The 17,717-nt window shown below is 38.1% G+C and overlaps 1 protein-coding gene across 2 annotated transcripts in view; it reads right to left on the minus strand.

Moving 5' to 3' along the window:
- SYNPR (synaptoporin) overlaps nt 1-17,717 on the minus strand; it is a 395,065-nt gene that overhangs the window by 179,729 nt on the left and 197,619 nt on the right. Inside the window, exon 1 of one of the 2 annotated variants that reach the window (XM_043978575.1) lies at nt 14,190-14,587. The exons of the other annotated variant lie outside the window; for it this stretch is intronic. Within the exon in view, the coding sequence (XP_043834510.1) occupies nt 14,190-14,213 (24 nt within the window). The 5' untranslated portion in view covers nt 14,214-14,587. Of the gene's footprint in view, nt 1-14,189; nt 14,588-17,717 lie in introns of those variants that run through there. 2 annotated transcript variants of the gene reach the window in all.

Raw genomic sequence — 17,717 nt, forward strand, 5'->3', positions numbered from 1 at the left:
GATATAACCAAGGGCTAGCTCATGTACTTAGTTAATATCCCAACAATGTTAAAAAGTCTAGGGGATGCAGTCCCATTGTGTTAGATAGACCCTGTACAAAAGATTTGAGAGGACATGGACAATCCAAACCTGGGATGAGAGAGCTTTGATGGGTTATGATTCACAGCATTTAAGGAAGTATATATATATATATATATATATATATATATATATATATCACTGAGATGACAGATCTATCAAAGCATCAAGGTATTCTTAGATGGAAGACCTAAACCCTTCACAATTTTAGGTGCCTATTCCCTGAACCTTTCTAAATTAATTTTTATTTCCCAAAATGCAATGACCAGATGTGCATATGATATTTTCAGGTGTAACAGTAGAATTTTCTACTGTGACAAAAGTCTGATGTTAAGTCTTTGTAAAGTATAAAGTCTGATGTTCCACTTTTCCCAGCCTCATTTAACCCTGATGATGTCTGTATATTTTTGTTTGCTTTATTGGCCCTAGTAAGCACATCAGAGTCCATGGTAAAATCTCAATTGACATCTTAGAGGTGAAGTCACCTCTTTAAGATCACACAGCTACTATGTGAGTGAGATTTTCCCCACCCCTTAGTTATAAGTGATTTAACTATGGTAATAATCAGTATATTAACTAAAATTGTGGTTTAACGTATCAGTATATTTTACTTTATTAGTAGATTAAGTTAGTAATCATAGATTAGTTCAGATAGATGTCAGTAAGATTATCCACATACTATACTGAAGTTTTTTTTTTTTACAAACACAAGCTGTCAGCTAAATCCACACTTAGCTAGTCAAATTCACAACTTAAAAGGTCAACTAACAAGAATAGTAACTCCTGAGCTAGATAGACCAATCAGGATTGATCATCCACTATGATCCACCTATTTTAGTTATGGAACCCCCCCACTTTTCTTATGTTCTGTGGTTTAATTATTTTAATTATGTGCTGATAGGTATTACTTTGAGTTTGAGTATGTTTGTCTGACTGAGATTCCGCAATACAATTACCCTTAAGCCTTGTTGTATGTCTAAAATTAGTATTGTATAAATACTTTACAGCCCTGTTGGGGTACAAGAGCAGCCAAGTGACACTATTTGGGGTCTTCCAGGCCCTATCCCTGACTGACCGGCTTTATTATGAGATAGGCCCTTTATCAAGATACCTATTTTTTAACGGCTTGGAGACTTTGCTGTTTCTTTTCCTTCGTTGGACTTAGAAATTTTCACGACAATTTACAACCAGATATTCTGGCTCTGTTTAGTGTTCTTTCTCATACATCATACAGATGTTTCATTAATTCAATAAATATCCATGAAACACACACACGTGGTGTTATTGATACATCATTGTGCTTATAGGCTCATAAACTTAGAACTGGAAGGAATAATTTTCCAGTTGAGAAAAGTTAAATGACTTTCCCAAGGTCACACTGCTAGTAAGTATCTGAGGCTAGATTTGAACTCAGGTTTTCTTGAATACAAGTCTAATGCTTGATCCACTGTGTCACATAACTACCTCATTTAGTATAAGGAGAAAGGGTGGAGATGAAATTGTGCCCTCCTTCCATATAAATATGTCAAATGAGCTGTCTGCAATACTGATACTAGAGAATGCTACCATTTGTACTTACTTACCCATCCAGAGACATGCCCAATTATGTATACCTTTTGTTTTCTGTTTTTAAAACAGTACCCATGAATGAAAATGCATTGACAAGGTCAATGCAACTTTAAAAAAAAAAACCCTTATGAAAGGTTTTTAAAAGTCAAAGATTTAAAAAAGAAAACTTATGTAAATTATAGTCTTTTGTCCTGCATTTACTTACCCTCTTACAGAACTACCATGAAATTATGTAGGCATGATTTCCTTTTAAAGAAATCATATTGTTTTTAGCTAATATGATATGCTGACCTTTGTGTTCGGTGATAATATTCTTAGTCAGACATTTCACCATCTTGTCAGGTAGAGAAATGTGACTCACTTTTCTTAGTGAAATCTCCCCTAGATAACTAAATTGAAGTATGATAGAAAGACCACTGGGCTTTGCACCAGAATATCTGGGTTGAAATGTTTGCTCTGGCATTTACCCATGAGACCTTGAGCAAGTCATTTCACTCTGTAGGTCTCAGTTGCCCATCTGCAAACTAAAAATGGACAAGTGTCTGGTGATTTCCAACTTGAAATCTATGAGCCTAATGCTGAGTCTTTCTAGACTATTTGGTCCAGTATGAATACTTTCCCATTCTTTTCCTTCATCTCCTTTGCTTCCACTTACTCCATCCCTCAATATCTGGTGCATACTAAAAAAGACTTAAAGAGGAATTTTTGTGGTTTAGAAGTTCTCATCTTTCCAATTAAAAATTGCATCAAGACCTTAGCTGGGGGGTGGAGCCAAGATGGTGGAGGAAAGACAATAAGCTCACAGGGCTCCTGATACAATAACCCCCAAAATAGCAATAAAAGAACCCTTGGGGCAGAAAAACACACAAAAATACGGGCTGAGAGTTTTCTCCAGCTATAGATAGATTTCAGGGGGCCATGCTGGGCCACGAATAAAGCCTAACCCAACAACCCGGCCGACACACCAGACACCCGCCAGAGGAATTTGCCCCAGTGCCTCTGAATTGGCTGCAGCACCGGTGTCTTCTGGAGCCGAGCACGCAGTCGGACTGAACGGCTGGCCTGGGTGGGTAAGTGCAGGGGTACCAGTGGATTGGGGGAAATGATTCAACTGTCCCACCCCAGCGGGCAACCAGGAAGAAATCCTGAGTGTCGGGAGACCCAGGTGGGGGAGAGGAGCAGGGGAGCAGTCTCATTGGAAGCTGAGAACCACACCACATAAAGCTTTGCTGGTTGGTTTCTTAGTAAATAGGCCTGAGGTTATCTCCGGACCTGAGAACAGGCCAGGTGAGATTAAAGCCTGCCTCCCCCCCAACCCAAAACACCTGGGACCCTCCGAAGCTGAGAACAGGAATGGAGCCGAGAAGCAGCACCCCCCCACACACACCTCCCAGTGGAGAGTTTAAAATCAAAGGAAAGAGAGGCCAGGCAGGCTGAGAAGAAGCCCAACCATCCCCCAGGCCATGCTGTAGCTTGAACAGTGTGTCCTGGAAGCAGAGTTAAAAGACAAGAAATAGTAAGCCAGGATGAGCAGGCAGAGAAAGCAGAAGACCATCGAAAACTTCTTTGGGGTAAGGTAGACCACAATACAACCTCAGAAGAAGAAGATAATAACAGGGTCAAAGCTCCAACATCCAAAGCTTCCAAGAAAAATGTGCACTAGTCTCAGGCCATGGAAGCTCTCAAAAGGGACTTTGAAGAGAAAGTAAGAGAAATAGAAAGAAGATATAGAGTAAAGGAGGAAAGAATGGAAAGGGAAATGAGAGTGATGCAGGAAAGTCATGAGAAAAAAGTCAACAGTTTGAAAATCCAAATGGAAAAGGAGATTAAAAAACTGTCTGATGAAAATAACTGCCTAAGAATTAGGATTGAACAAATGGAAGCTAGTGACTTTATGAGAAACCAAGACACAATAAAGCAAATCCAATTGAATGAAAAAATAGAGGGCAGTGTGAAATATCTCCTTGGAAAAACAGCTGACCTAGAAAATAAATCTAGGAGAGATAATTTGAAAATCACTGGACTGCCTGAAAACCATGACCAAAACAAAAACTTAGACACCATCCTCGAAGAGATTGTGAGGTAAAATTGCCCTCATATTCTAGAAGCAGAAGCTAAAATAGAAATTGAAAGAATCCACCGATCACCTCCTGAAAGAAATCCCAAAAGGAAAACCTCCAGGAATATTATAACCAAATTCCAGAATGCTCAGGTCAAGGAGAAAATACTACAAGCAGCTAGAAAAAAGGAATTCAAATACTGTGGAGCTCCAATAAGGATAAAGCAAGATCTAGCAGTTTCTACATTAAAGGACCGAAAGGCATGGAATATTATATTCCAGAGGGCAAAGGAACTGGGACTTCAGCCAAAAATCACATACCCAGAAAAACTGAGTATAATTGTTCAGAGGCAAAAATGGGATTTCAATGAGAAAGAGGTCTTTCAAGCATTTGTGATGAAAAGACCTGACCTGAATAGAAAATTTGACTTTCAAATACAAGATCCTGGAGAAGCATAAAAAGGTAAATAGGAAAAAGACTTCATGAGTGATATTAAAAGATCAAACTTTTTATATTCCTACACATGAAGATAATACTTTGAAATCATAAGAACTATCTCAGTATGAAATTCAGGGGCAGCTGGGTGGTGCAGTGGACGGAGCGCCAGCTCTGGACTCAGGAGAACCTGGGTTCAGGTGTGACCTTAGACACTTGACAATTGATGGCTGTGTGACCCTGGGCAAGTCACTTGGCCCCGGTTGCCTCACCAAAAAACAAAACAAAACAAAAAAATTCTTCAAAAGAAATTCACAGAAGACAGGGCTGAACTGAATATGAAGGGATGACATCTGTAAAGCATTTATGATTTGTTCTTTGTAGGGCAGACGTGGAGGGATGTCTTATGTATGGGGCTGGATTTGGGCTTGGGTCAGGCTCCTGGGTCCAGGGCTGGTGCTTTGTCCACTGTGCCACCTAACTAATCCATGATTACATCATTAAAATAGGGTTGAGGTGTAGGAGGAATAAACTGGGGGAGGGAGAAAGGGAGAGATGGTCTGGGGAGAGGGATTTCACATGAAGGAAACAAGAAGAAAGCTTATGGAGGAGCGTAGAAGAGGGGGAAGGAGTTGGGGAGTGAGTGAACCTTAATATCATCAGAATTTGCTCAAAGAAGGACTAACATACATACTCAAATAGGTATAGTAATATACTTTTGCCCTGGGGGGGGGAGGAAGAAAAGGGGGGCAGAAGGGAAGGAGGAAAGGGCAGATTGGGGGAGAGAGAGCAGTAAAAAGCAAAACACTTTGGAGGAAGATGAAGATGTTCTGCATTATTGCACCAGTATGACATATTGAATTGCTTGATCTCATAGGGAGGGTTGAGGAGGGAGGGAGAGAGGAAGAAAAATTTAGAACACAGAATTAGCTCAGGGACCCTGATCTCATTGGAGTGGGCTCATGGAGGGAATAGCTTTCATACTCAATTGGGAAGAGCAATCTATTTAACCCTGCAGGAAAATAGGAGGGGAAGAGGAGAAGGAAGGAAGGGTGAAAAAAGGGAGTGCAGAGCGAGGGAGAGGATAGTCAGAAGTAAGGCATCTCTGAGGAGGAATAGGTAAAAAGAAGATAGAGTAAATGTCATGGGAAGGGAGTGGGATAGAGGGAAATAGTTATGATGATTGATTATAATGGCAAAATGTATGGTACCTACTTTGCTGGGCTTTTGTGAAGAAGATTCTCTGTCAAGCTTAAGGTACTATATAGAGGTCGTGATGAACAGGATGCTATTGGGAAAACCTGGAGAGACCTACATGAGCTGAAGCAGAGTGAAATGTACTGTATACAAAGTAACAGCAATAGTGGGGGATGATCTGCTGGGAAGCATGTGGTTGTTTTCAGCAAGGCAATGATCCAATGTAACCCTGAGGGACTTATGAAGATTGCAGCCCATCTGCAGAGAAAGAACTGATAGTATCTTAAAACAGATGGAAACACGTTTTAAAATTTTATTTTTATTTCCTCTTTGACAATTCCTTAATCTGAAGTTTGGGGTTTTTTGACTGTTTTCTCTCACAAATAACTAATATGGTAATTTTTCACTGACTACTCATGTATAACTTATTTTGAATTGATTGAGTTCTTGTGGGTGGGGGGTGGGAATGAGGGGGGAAGAGAAGTTGGAACACAAAGTTTTTTAAAAATTGATGTTAAAATTTTGTTTTTAAATATATTTTGGAAAATAAAATTCTCTTAAGAATAAAAGGAAAAAATGGAAAAAATGCATCAATAACCTGTATTATAAATAAAAGGAAGAATATTAGGAATGAAGGTAGGCCAAGGATCAATTTGGCCCGGGTACTGTTGTCAAAGTCAACCAGGAAATTCAAAGCAACACGGAATTCGGCTGTATATGCTTTGTCTTCTTTATTCTCATTTTTCCTTATTATTTGTAGCATCTAACCCTGTTGTGAAGAATCTCTATCAAATCTCCTTAATTTTCCTTCTTCTGTTAGTTCTATAAAAGGGTCAGAATGACCTCCTGGAATCGAAAGCAACAAGTAGCCCACAACATAATTTGCAAAAGAGAAACAGCAATCAATCTGTCCCTTATGATCATCCCATTTCAAAGGACCAGAATGAAATTAATAAGCAAATGGCCTCCCTCTTGCCTCCTTTTCTGAGAATTTAATATACATTTAGTAAGTGCCTACTATGTGCAAGGTACTATTCTGACCCCTGGAGATAGACAATAATGACTAATGTGCTGTCATCATTTTTTTGCATATAATCAAATATCTTGATGGAATAATTCAATTGTGCTATGAGGAAAGCAGGCCAATCTTGAAAAAGGCCATGCCAAATCTAGAAGAGGAGAGAAGGAAAACAGGCCATTGTTCTGAGAATCTAAGCAAAAAATGAATGAATAAGTAAATGATAAGTTTTTTCTCAAAAAGCCAGACGTAAATGAACAACAACAAGAAGAAAAGGTTTTTCCTCAGTTTTTTTCAGGGAAAAACATTTGGAGGGGGTCAGATTTCTAATGAGGGTAGTAGGACCCAAAGCCTTTTGTAGCATTTTAGACATTCTCATAGTAGTTAATTTTTTTCTTCTGGTGCACTGAATTTGTCTTAACAACTTTTGAGGGTATTCTTTCATATAATGGATTAACGAGTTGATTTTTAGGCTCATTTTGTGCTGTTGGTCCTGGGCTTGATTCACATTGATGGCCCCAGGCACATTTTATACTGTGTTCTGTGGGTACTAAAAATGGCTAGTTACAAACCTTGTTTGGGAGTCAAAGTATTTGGAAATTTACATTGGTTTTCTACTTCCTAGCATAGATCAAAGACCTTGCAGAAATGGATGAATTGTTCAGCAACTGGAAATAATTCCTGATACCAATGTGTTTGTAAAAATAATTCCAACCCTGCAACAAGTTCTGGATAAGCCACTTCTGAATAAGTCCATATTAGTAAAAAGAAGTTCAGAGTTAGCACTGTGATTCCTATAACAAACACTGAATCATTGCTAGAAATATCACACTGAAACAAAGTCCCTTTAAGAGGATGTGGAAATTCTGTTAGTGAGATTAATTTGGGTATGAAAGAACATTCTGTCACAAGATTTACAGCTAGATGGGATCTCAGATATTGTGAAGTCCCACAGCAATAATAACAAGGTAGGCAGAGTGTGTACAGGACCTCCATTGATCCTCATAACAACCTCATCTGGTAGGTACTATAGATTTTACACTACCTTTTTTCACTGAAGAAGAAACTCAGGCTCAGAGTGATGAAGCAATTTGTCTATAGTAACACAGCTAATTAAGGCTAAAGTTAGAATTTGAATCCAGTTCATCCTGACTCCAAGTTTAGCATTTTATTCACTATGTCACTCTATATTCATTTTATAGATCTATCTATTAAGAAACATTTAATAAGTACCTAGAATCTGCTGGGAACTAGAAATGCAGAAACAAAAAATAACAGTCCCTACCTTCAAGGAACTTATATTCAACTGAAGGAGATGGCATATGAATAATTACAAAACATGTAATTAATTAATATATGCTTTTTTTTAAGGGAAGGGTACTCATGGTTGGTGGGGGGCAGGAAAGGCTCCATGGTGAATTTCCAGCAAAATGTTGAATGGAACAAATGATTCTAAGAGGCAGAGGTGATGGGGAAGTGTGTGCAGGCATGAGAGACATTTATTTCCAAGGTATGTCAGTGGAGATGGGGATGGAGAGTTGTGTGTGAAGAATAACAAGAAAGTCTGCTTGGCTGGATCATAGTGTGCAGGAAAAGGAGTAATGCACAATAAGGTTACAAAGGTAGATTGGGGCCAGGTGGAGAGGGGCTTTAAAAGCTAAATAGAAGATTTTAAATGATAGTCATGCCCTACTAGTCTCCAAACCATCAGTGGAATTTTTAATGGCTCCTACATTGTAAGCCAAATAGGTTGGTGATAGGGAATGTTGTTGCAATTATTCCTAGAAACAAAATAATGTCCAATTCCATAATGAAATTAATCTCTCTAAATCAGGACCAGCTTCTTCTCAAACTGTAGTGACACCTATGTTAGCATTATTAATGACATTGTCACCTTATGGCTTTTGAGGACTAGAATTTCCTAAAATCACAATGGTACAAGCACAGTAATCCATTTGCATTCTTTGGTTTACCTGATAGATTAGCAATAGAACAACTCCTATGTTCACTCCCTCTTTACATTGGAAACATTTACAGAATGATTCTATCAGGAGTTCTAAAGCTTTTTGTTGTTCTTGGGCCCTTGGACAGTTCGGTGGAGCCTATAGACATCTTCTAGGAATCATGTTTTTAAATCTACAAAATGAAATATGTAGGAGCATGAATGAAACTGATGATGTTGAAATAGTCAACAAAATATTAAACAACAACACAAATGCATGTTCACAGATATCAGGTTAAGAATGCCTGGAGTAAATGATCAAAAATCTATCAGCTTTATGTGACTTTTTGTTCTGGTTTTCAGTCTCAATATGAAAACAGACATGTCTGTGTGTGTGTGTATGTACTTAAAGTATATATATACATGTATGTGTGTGTATCTGTCTTTCACATACACAAAGAAAGAAAAGGGAAGAGAGGGAGAGATAAGAGAGAAAGGGATGGTGAGAGGGAGAGAGCAAGAGAGGAGAGAGGGGGAGAGGGAGAGAAGAGAGAGGGGAGGGAAAGAGAGAGATTGCTTTATTTTTAAACGATCTGTCATTTTGTTAGCATATATTTTCCTTGTATTAATCAAAATCAAAACATTCTCCATATTGTCTTCATGATTTCCATTCACTAAAAAAATTCACCACCTGGTAACCAACTCTTTGGAAATGAGCTCTGCTCAGCCTTAGCAGACATTGTCTGTCATTGGGCAGATATTCAAAGCCTAACTTCTTAAGACCTGCTAGAGCTTCTAGTTCATAGGTGTAGCCTTTGAACCTAAGGGGTCACCTCCCTTGAAACCATGGAGAGGCACCAGAGTAGGATCTGAGTGAAGAATCTGCTTACATATTACCCTCAACATAAATAGAAGAGCACGCACATGAGCATGCACACACGCACACACGTGCACACACACATGCACACACACACACACACACACACACACATGCACACACAGATGTGGCTCACTTCTCAACTGTCTTTTAGAATCCCTATCTTTTTCTAAGGCTTAGCTTAGGTTCTACCTCTTACCATCGTACCTTTCCTGATCTTGTCAATTATCAGTGCTCACCGCTCCCCTCATTAGTAAGGATTTATACACTATTTTGTACTTATTTCATATTTACTTGTCCTTGCACACATTGATGAGAAAGAATGTTACAATAGAAAGATTTATTGCTTTGGAGTCACAAGACTTGGGTTCAAATACTGACTCCACTACTTCCTACCTGTGTGATCTTGGTAGCATCATTTCCTCTTTCTAGGCCTCATTTTCTTCATATGTAATATGACTAGATGACTGTTAAATGCAATTCTGAATTAAGGAAACTATGATCCTTTTGGGTTTTTTTTGTTTCCCTCCTCAAATCCTCATTCCAACTTCAAAAGAAAGTATCAGAATGACATATTTAGAAAGTATTTTGTGAACCTTACAATGCCATATAAATTCTAATGATGATGGTGGTGGTGGTGATGATGAAGAAAGCTCCTGGAAGGCAGGAACTGTTTCCTTTTTGTCTTTGATACCATAGTATTTCTAACCCTGAGTATATTCAATATTTAATAAATACTTAAGAAATGAATATACACACATGCATAAGAAATGGTACCTAAATCTTTGCTTTTTAGCTCCAATTTGACTTTGAATTTTTACCCTCAAACCACAAGCAGGTGATCAAATCTGTCAAATACTGATGCCAGAGTGCTGCCCATTTTCTTGGTTTTATTGGCCTTATTGCCCCCCCCAGATAGCCTTCAGTCATGCCTAAAATCAAAATCAGCTTTATAGTGCAAAGCCACAATTATAGCAGAACCACATGGTTGAAAAACAAGAAGTGCTATTTCTTTTGCTCTTTATTTTGGACTCTATTATGTCTCAGAAGGAAGGCAGATCTTATTATGGTCCTGAAAAATGATCAGCTTTAGGGGACAGTCTATACAATCCGTTCTAGGAGATGGCCTCCATATGGTGAGACACAAGTTGGGCACAACTTATTTAATTAAAAGTAAATAATAATTTGATGGCAGCAGGCACATGGTCTTTTTAGGACATTGTTTTACTGCTTTGGATGTGTACATTGATTGGTGTTTCTTTATTAGCACCAGTTCTACTGCAATTTCCCCAGATACAGTATTGCCACTTAACAAAAAAAAATAGACATACACACATACACACACAAAAGTGGACAGGGGCAGTGAGCATGAATATTATGATTTACCAAGCTTGTTTTTTTTTTAATGCCTCTTAGGTTGAAACCACCTTTTATTGTTCACTCTGAACTCCTTTTAATTAAATCAGTGTCTACACAGAAGGCATTTTAAAGCAATATGATGTGGGAGATTACTTCAAGAAGTTAATATGAAGTTAACACTTCAATATTTGACTTTGAACACATAGAATTCAAATTGCTTTGGATACCGCAAGCTATTTGTATAGAATCTTACACAGGTGCAGTGACATACAGTAAGTATGTCTTCCAGCAACAATTTCATCATTTCGATTTCTTTGCTCTCTTGTCAGAGGACTGAAAAAACCAGGTTTGCCCCAAGGATAGCAAACCAACAGAAAGATTAAAAAAACACACAACATTACTCCCTTCTCCCTACACTCAAATTGAATCCATTTTAAGAGAGATTTCAAATATATTGATTGAATGTGAGTTGCAGTCTCCCCCCATGAGAATCATCTGAATTGCATTGGGCCTAAATGGATTTCAAATGGTGAGTTCATTGTTCAGGTACAAAAAAAAATATGCTTTGAGGTTCTCAATTTACACTTTGTCCCAGTGCTCAGAGTGTCTATTGACAGCTGTGTTCATTTTCAAATTATTCCTGTTGTATAGACAGCTTCCAATATCAAACCTGAAGTGCCCCAAGCCCTGTTAAATGATCCAAAGATGGGAAAAAAATTGTTGGGCAAGGAGGAGAGAAACTACAAAGTTTTGCACAAATAAATCAAACCATATATAATACCATTGGGAGTAGACAAGGGTAGGGGAGATATGACAATTTCAGAATAGTGATAACAAAGGTGATTATTATTAGTTTTATTCATTTAAAATTTGCCTTCATATGAAAAAGAATTGAAAGATGAGAAGATGACTCTTATGATCATTTTTTTTAAAAGACGACTTGATAAAGCCACATTGTCCTCTCACCTATCTTTTCTCTGTATATTACAGTTGCACTTACAGCTTTGTAGCTGCAAGGACTAGAAATGACATACACATTCCAAAACCTCAAACCTATATTTTTTATAGTCACAGAGGAACCTCCACAAGAAGAGGGAGTTTCTATGGCTGTTAGAATGAGAAAGAAAGAAGGAAAACAAAAGACAAAAGGGTATATCATTTGCCAGCCCCTATCAACTGTTAAAAATCTGGTAGTTTCTTTTCTGCATAGGTGGCATGTCTACAGCCACATGGCCATAAACTCAGATGAGAATCTTGTCTGAGGAAGTGAAATTCCAAGAGGGAAATGTCATTTAAGGATGTTGATTCAGCTTTGCTAGAGATTATAAGCACCATCCTAAAGTTATGTTGTGTGTGTGTGTAATAAATAGCCCATTTAGCTTTTCCTTCAACAGAGTTCTACCAATAGCCCTCTCGATTTGGTTCTTTTCTCATTCTGGCCTGAAAATCAGCTTTTTTTAGCATGATATTTTGGTCCATTCAGGACTAAAACTCAAGAACTCTACAATTAGCTCCGAATCACAAGCTCTTGTCTTTTTCTCAAATATCCAGGGTTTTGGTCAATAACCCCCTATATACATCAGCCACTCTATTTAAAAGGGGGAAACAAAAATACACCCGTTAAACCTAATGCCCAGATCCCCAAGGAAATGGGCAACCTGTGGAACAAGACAGATAGAATGAAATAGATACTGCCCTCTCAGAACCTCTGCAAGGATTTATGTCCCTGAAATTGCCTGAAAAGGAAGATAAGCTCTGTTTACAGCTAATGACTCTCTCCCTAACCTGCTACAACAGCTGGGAAATGAGGACGATTGTGGGAAATGTGAACAGTCATGGGGGGGAAAGCCATGATCAATGTCTTCAAGCTTGCATAGCAGTAATTGCTAAGTCCAGAGATAAAAAGTTGCGCAGGAACAGAATTTCTGTTGCAGAACACTGAGCATCCATCCAGGGTATATGCCTTCCTAAGGGTAATGGGTGACATTTGCTTCTTTTGGATGCAAACAAGGCTTTTTCAGGGTTTTTTTTCCCCAAGGGGAAGTAGATTAACTTGACACCCTTCTACTTGGTACAAGTGTTATCTTCCTTGCATGATGTTAAGGGAGCAAGAGGGAAGAAACCTCAGCTGGGAAAAGAGATGAATAATGACACATTTTCCAGAAGCCCATTACTATCTTCAAGTACACATTTTTAAAGGGCTTTGGAATTGCAGTATTGTTGGGAACATCCTAAAGGAATTCTGTGCCTCTGAGCTAGAGACATGACAGTTCCAACTTTGAGATCAAATTCCCTGGAGATACCTGGCCACCCATTCATCTCCTTAACATCCTTTATGACTTCAGTTTACGTTTTAATGCAAGGGTTCATAATCTGGATTCCACAGGCACCCACTCAAAGGATCTGGATATAGATTTCAGGGAGGGGGGTGTCTGTGAACTTATTTGGGGAAAATTACATTTTTATTTCATTCTGATTTGCTTCCTTTGTAATCCTATGTGTTTCATTTTCCAGATTGAAAAATATTATTCTGAGAAGAGGTCCATATAGTTTACCAAACTGCCAAAGGGGTCCATAACACCAAAAACAACAACAAAAAAGAAGAAAGGTTTCTCATTGTTAATTTGAACAATTGAAAGACATGGCATTAATTAATATACATTCAAAATAAAAATTAAAAAATAACATGCTCCTCCCTCCAAAATGACAAAAAAGGGGATTACCAAATTATCATCTGGGGCTAGCACAATTATATTAATGGACTTTTCCCAGACTGGTCAAAAACTGTTCAACAAAGCTGATTTCCCTCTTCTCCCTATGAAGAAGACAGTTAAGTGGGAGCTTCATGGCTCATAATCTAAACTAATGACTATTTTACAGTGATTGTATTTTATTTTATGCATACTTTTCTTTTGTGATGCTTCAGCTACACCAGCATTAGGGCAGGGTGCCAAGGGATTAGACAAAGCCTGGCATACCACATACGATGCAAAAAGAAAAGACTGAGCAGAAAAAGGATTCCAGTCAGTCTAGATTATGCCCTGCCACAGAAGGGGGAGATGGTCTAATTGAGATTTATTTGAATGATCAGCACTAGTTTTCATTTCTACAATTTTCAACCCTCCCAAACCCACACAGACATCCCGAATAAGCTTTGTGGGAAACTTGTCACAAGTGCTCTACCTAAGTATTAGTACCGATGTAATTCACAGGCAACCTCCATGTCCCTCAGCAGCATTTGTGACTCCTTAGTGGACTTAAGACAAAAATGGAAAAATCCCAGGAGAGCCACTTGTAAGGAAACTTTAATTAAGTGGTAAGCAGGGTGAAGCACAATTATTGTATCTGTGACAATGAAAACAACATTTCATTTTTATGGAGCAAAGGATAAGTTTGCTCAAATACTTTTTCCCCTGTGAGGCAGAGACCACATTACACTATATACTCACACATACATAAATACATACATATATACATACATATTTCAGTTGGACTTATTCAGAGACCGCCAAGAATACGAGGTTGCAATCATAGAAAGATTACTAAAAAGGTCCTTGGGATAAAAAGAGATAGCATAGTTGCATGCGTGCATGAAAACAGATAAGGGTTATTGGAAAATGCATCCATAGCTATTCAGATAGATATAAAACTTACCGGAGCAAATATCACCATACACATTTACAAAACAATTGATAATCCAACTTCCCTCTCCAGAAAGCAAGCAGAGGTTGTCTCATGCTAAAAAGGAAGACTCCCTGAGCTTCTCAGTCTCCAGCCTCACCAGCGTCTTGTCCCTCTTGCTTATTTTTATGAAGCAGATAAGGAGAGCCAGAAAAATCAATGCTGAGGGAAAGTGAGATGTTATACCAATCAGGCGGCAGCTTCAGTCTTATTTGCAGGGGGATGGCAAAATAGTCATATTATTAGACAGTGACTGCACACACACACACACACACACACACACACACACACACACACATGCATACACTCACACACAGAGAGACAAAGTACAGGAATCTGAGACTTTCCCCCTGGTGAGATGTGGAATTCTTTGTTGTGCAGTAGTTCTCTCCACTGTGGGCTCTCTGGTTTGGCTCATTACTAACTACTATAAATGCAGAGCTGCTTTTTATGAACATACTCCCTCATTAGGCTTCCCCATCCCTCAACACAGGCATGCCTAGGGGAAAATGGGCAGGGAAACAACATTTTTTGGAGGGTGGGGAGGGAAGAATTTATACAAACCTTGTGAGTAGATTTGAATATATTATGTGTTGGGAGTATTTATACATTTATCTATCTGAAAATAATAAGCTACACTCCCCTTATTTTCCCAGAAAATAAATGTCAGGGTATCAAAACATTCTGAAATATCCTGCTCATAAATGATGTTAAATATGAAGAGGAAACATAAGCTTCTTGAAGACAAAGACAACTTCATGTTTTTGGTCTTTGTAACCGCAGCATCAGGCTCTATGGTGTACAGGAAGTGCTTAATAAATGCTCATGGAATTTCTGATCATTCTTCTACCCCATGTAAGCTTCTCAAGGCAAAGACTATTTCTAATCTTACTTTTGTCTTTGTAGCCCCAGCATATAGCACAGTGTCTAGCACATACAAACACCAAGAAGTTTAATAAATGTTTATTGAATTTTCTCAGGTAGAATGTAAGTTTCTTGAGGGCAGGAACTATTTCTTTGTTGTCTTTGTAATCTTAGTGCCTAACACCAAATACACATTCATTAATTGATTCATTTCTCCTAGTAGAGTGTAAATTTCTTGAGGGCAGGCACTAATTCCTTTTTTGTCTTTTTATTCCTGGAGCCAGCAGGATACATGCCACATAAAAGGTACTTAATAGGGGCAGCTAGGTGGCACAGTGGATAAGATTCAGGAGTACCTGAGTTCAAATACGGCCTCAGACACTTGACACTTGCTAGCTGTGTGACCGTGGGCAAGTCACTTAAACCCCATTGCCCCTCCCCCCCAAAAAAGGTACTTAATAAATTATTTCTGACTTGAATTGAACACATTTGCAAAAGGAAAGAAGGAAGGGGTGGAGCCAAGCAGAACTCTCCCAACATTCCCCTCCAAGCAACCTTAAAATAATGTTTCAAATTAAAATTTGGAGTGGTAAAAGACAACAAAAACTCAGGAGATATTATATCTACCCTAAGAAAACTAAAGAGGTAGGCAGGAGAAGTCTGTAACACTGGGGTAGAGGTCTGGTGGAGATCTGCTCAGAGCATGCACACACAAGCATGCACAAACACATGTCAGCAACATTAGCTACCACTGCCAATGCCACTGCCACAGCAGCAGCAACAGCAACAATAATTGCCCATATGCAGTTCTGGGTAACAGTTATGGAAAAAGAGGAGCTCTGGGGTTAGTCACAAAGGAGCAGATATTCTGGTCACAGTACCAAGCAGAGAGGAACATCAGTGGTGTAGCTACAGAGAACCAGGGGCTCTTCCTTGGTGAAGACCAGAGTCCAGAAAAGGAAAGCATAGACCATGCCTCTTCCAGGATTATGCCACGTTAAAAGCACCCAAAACCTGCAAAACCCCCAGAACTAGCTCTGAAGAGCAACACACATACACACACAAATCTGAAGCTTTTGACTCATCACACCTAGGTGAGCAAAGCCCAACTTTGACATAAAGTTCAAAGTCAAGTAATAGTATAGAAAAGTGAATAACAAAAATCTATTTGAACATAAAAAATACTATGGTGGCAGGGAAGACCAAGACACGAAGTCAGAAAACAACAATATGAAAATAGTCCCCCCCCAAAAAAAAAGCCTTAAAGAAAAATTCTAATTAGACCCAAGTCCAATAAGAATTACTGGAAGACTTAAAGAAAGAGATTAGAATGGTACAAAAAAAATTAGGAAAAAGAAAATGAGAGTGATGCAAGAAAATTATTAAAAGAAAATTAACAGTGGGGCAGCTAGGTGGCACAGTGGATAGAGCACTGGCCCTGGAGTCAGGAGTACCTGAGTTCAAATCCAGCTTCAGACACGTAACACTTACTGGCTGTGTGACCCTGGGCAAGTCACTTAACCCCAATTGCCTCATACCCCCCCAAAAAAAAAGAAAAGAAAAGAAAAAAAAAGAAAATTAACAGCATGGTTTTTAAAAAGTACAAAAAATACTGAAGAAAAAAACACTAAAAACTCAGAATTGGCCTGATGGAAAATGAGGTACAAAAATTCACTGAAGAAAAGAACTCTTTAAAAAGTAGAATTGGCCATTTGGAAAAAGAGGTACAAAAGTTCAATGAAGAAAATAATTCCTTAAAAATTAGAATTGGGCAAGTGAAAGCTAGTCTCCATGAAAAATTAAGAAAAATAAAACAAAGTTAAAAAAATGGGAAAAATAGAATAAAATGTGAATCATCTCATTGGAAAAACAACTAACTGACCTGGAAAGTAGCTCAAGGAGATATCATTTGAGAAACACCATATTACTTGAAAGTCCTGATCAAAATAAAGAACTTAAACATTACACTTCAAGAAATTATAAAGGAAACATGTCTAATGCAGAAATATGTTTATTGTGATTATACATATATAACATATATCAGATTACTTGCTGTCTTGGGGAGGGGCTAGGGAGGGAGAAAAAATTGAAACTAGAAATATTATAAAAACAAATGTTGAAAACTATCTCTAAATGTAACAGGAAAATAAAATATTTATATGAAAAAAAGAAATTATAAAGGAAAACTGCCCCATTATCTTGGATCCAAAGTGTAAATTAGAAATAGAAAGAATACACAAATCAACCCCTGAAAGGGATCCCAAAGTGAAAACTCCCAAGAATATTATAGTCAAATTCCAGAGCTCTCAGGTGAAAGAAAATATTACAAAGAACTAGAAAGAAACAATTCAAATATTGTTGAGTTGCAGTTAGGCTTACACAAGATTTATCAGCTTCCATATTAAAAAAGTAGAAAGCTTGAAATATAGCATTCTGGAAGGCAAAGGAGTTAGTATTGCAACCAAGAATAACCTACCCAGTAAAAATGAGTGTAATCCTTCGGGGGGAAATGGATATTTAATGAAATAGAGGACTTTCAAGTATTCCTGATGAAAAGACCATAGCTGAATAGAAAATTTGACAGAGAAAATTTGAAAGAGAAATCATAAGGGTAAAATAAAGTTAAACTATACATTC

Source organism: Dromiciops gliroides, chromosome 1, assembly GCF_019393635.1.
Source record: "Dromiciops gliroides isolate mDroGli1 chromosome 1, mDroGli1.pri, whole genome shotgun sequence".
Classification (NCBI taxonomy): Eukaryota; Metazoa; Chordata; class Mammalia; order Microbiotheria; family Microbiotheriidae; genus Dromiciops; species Dromiciops gliroides.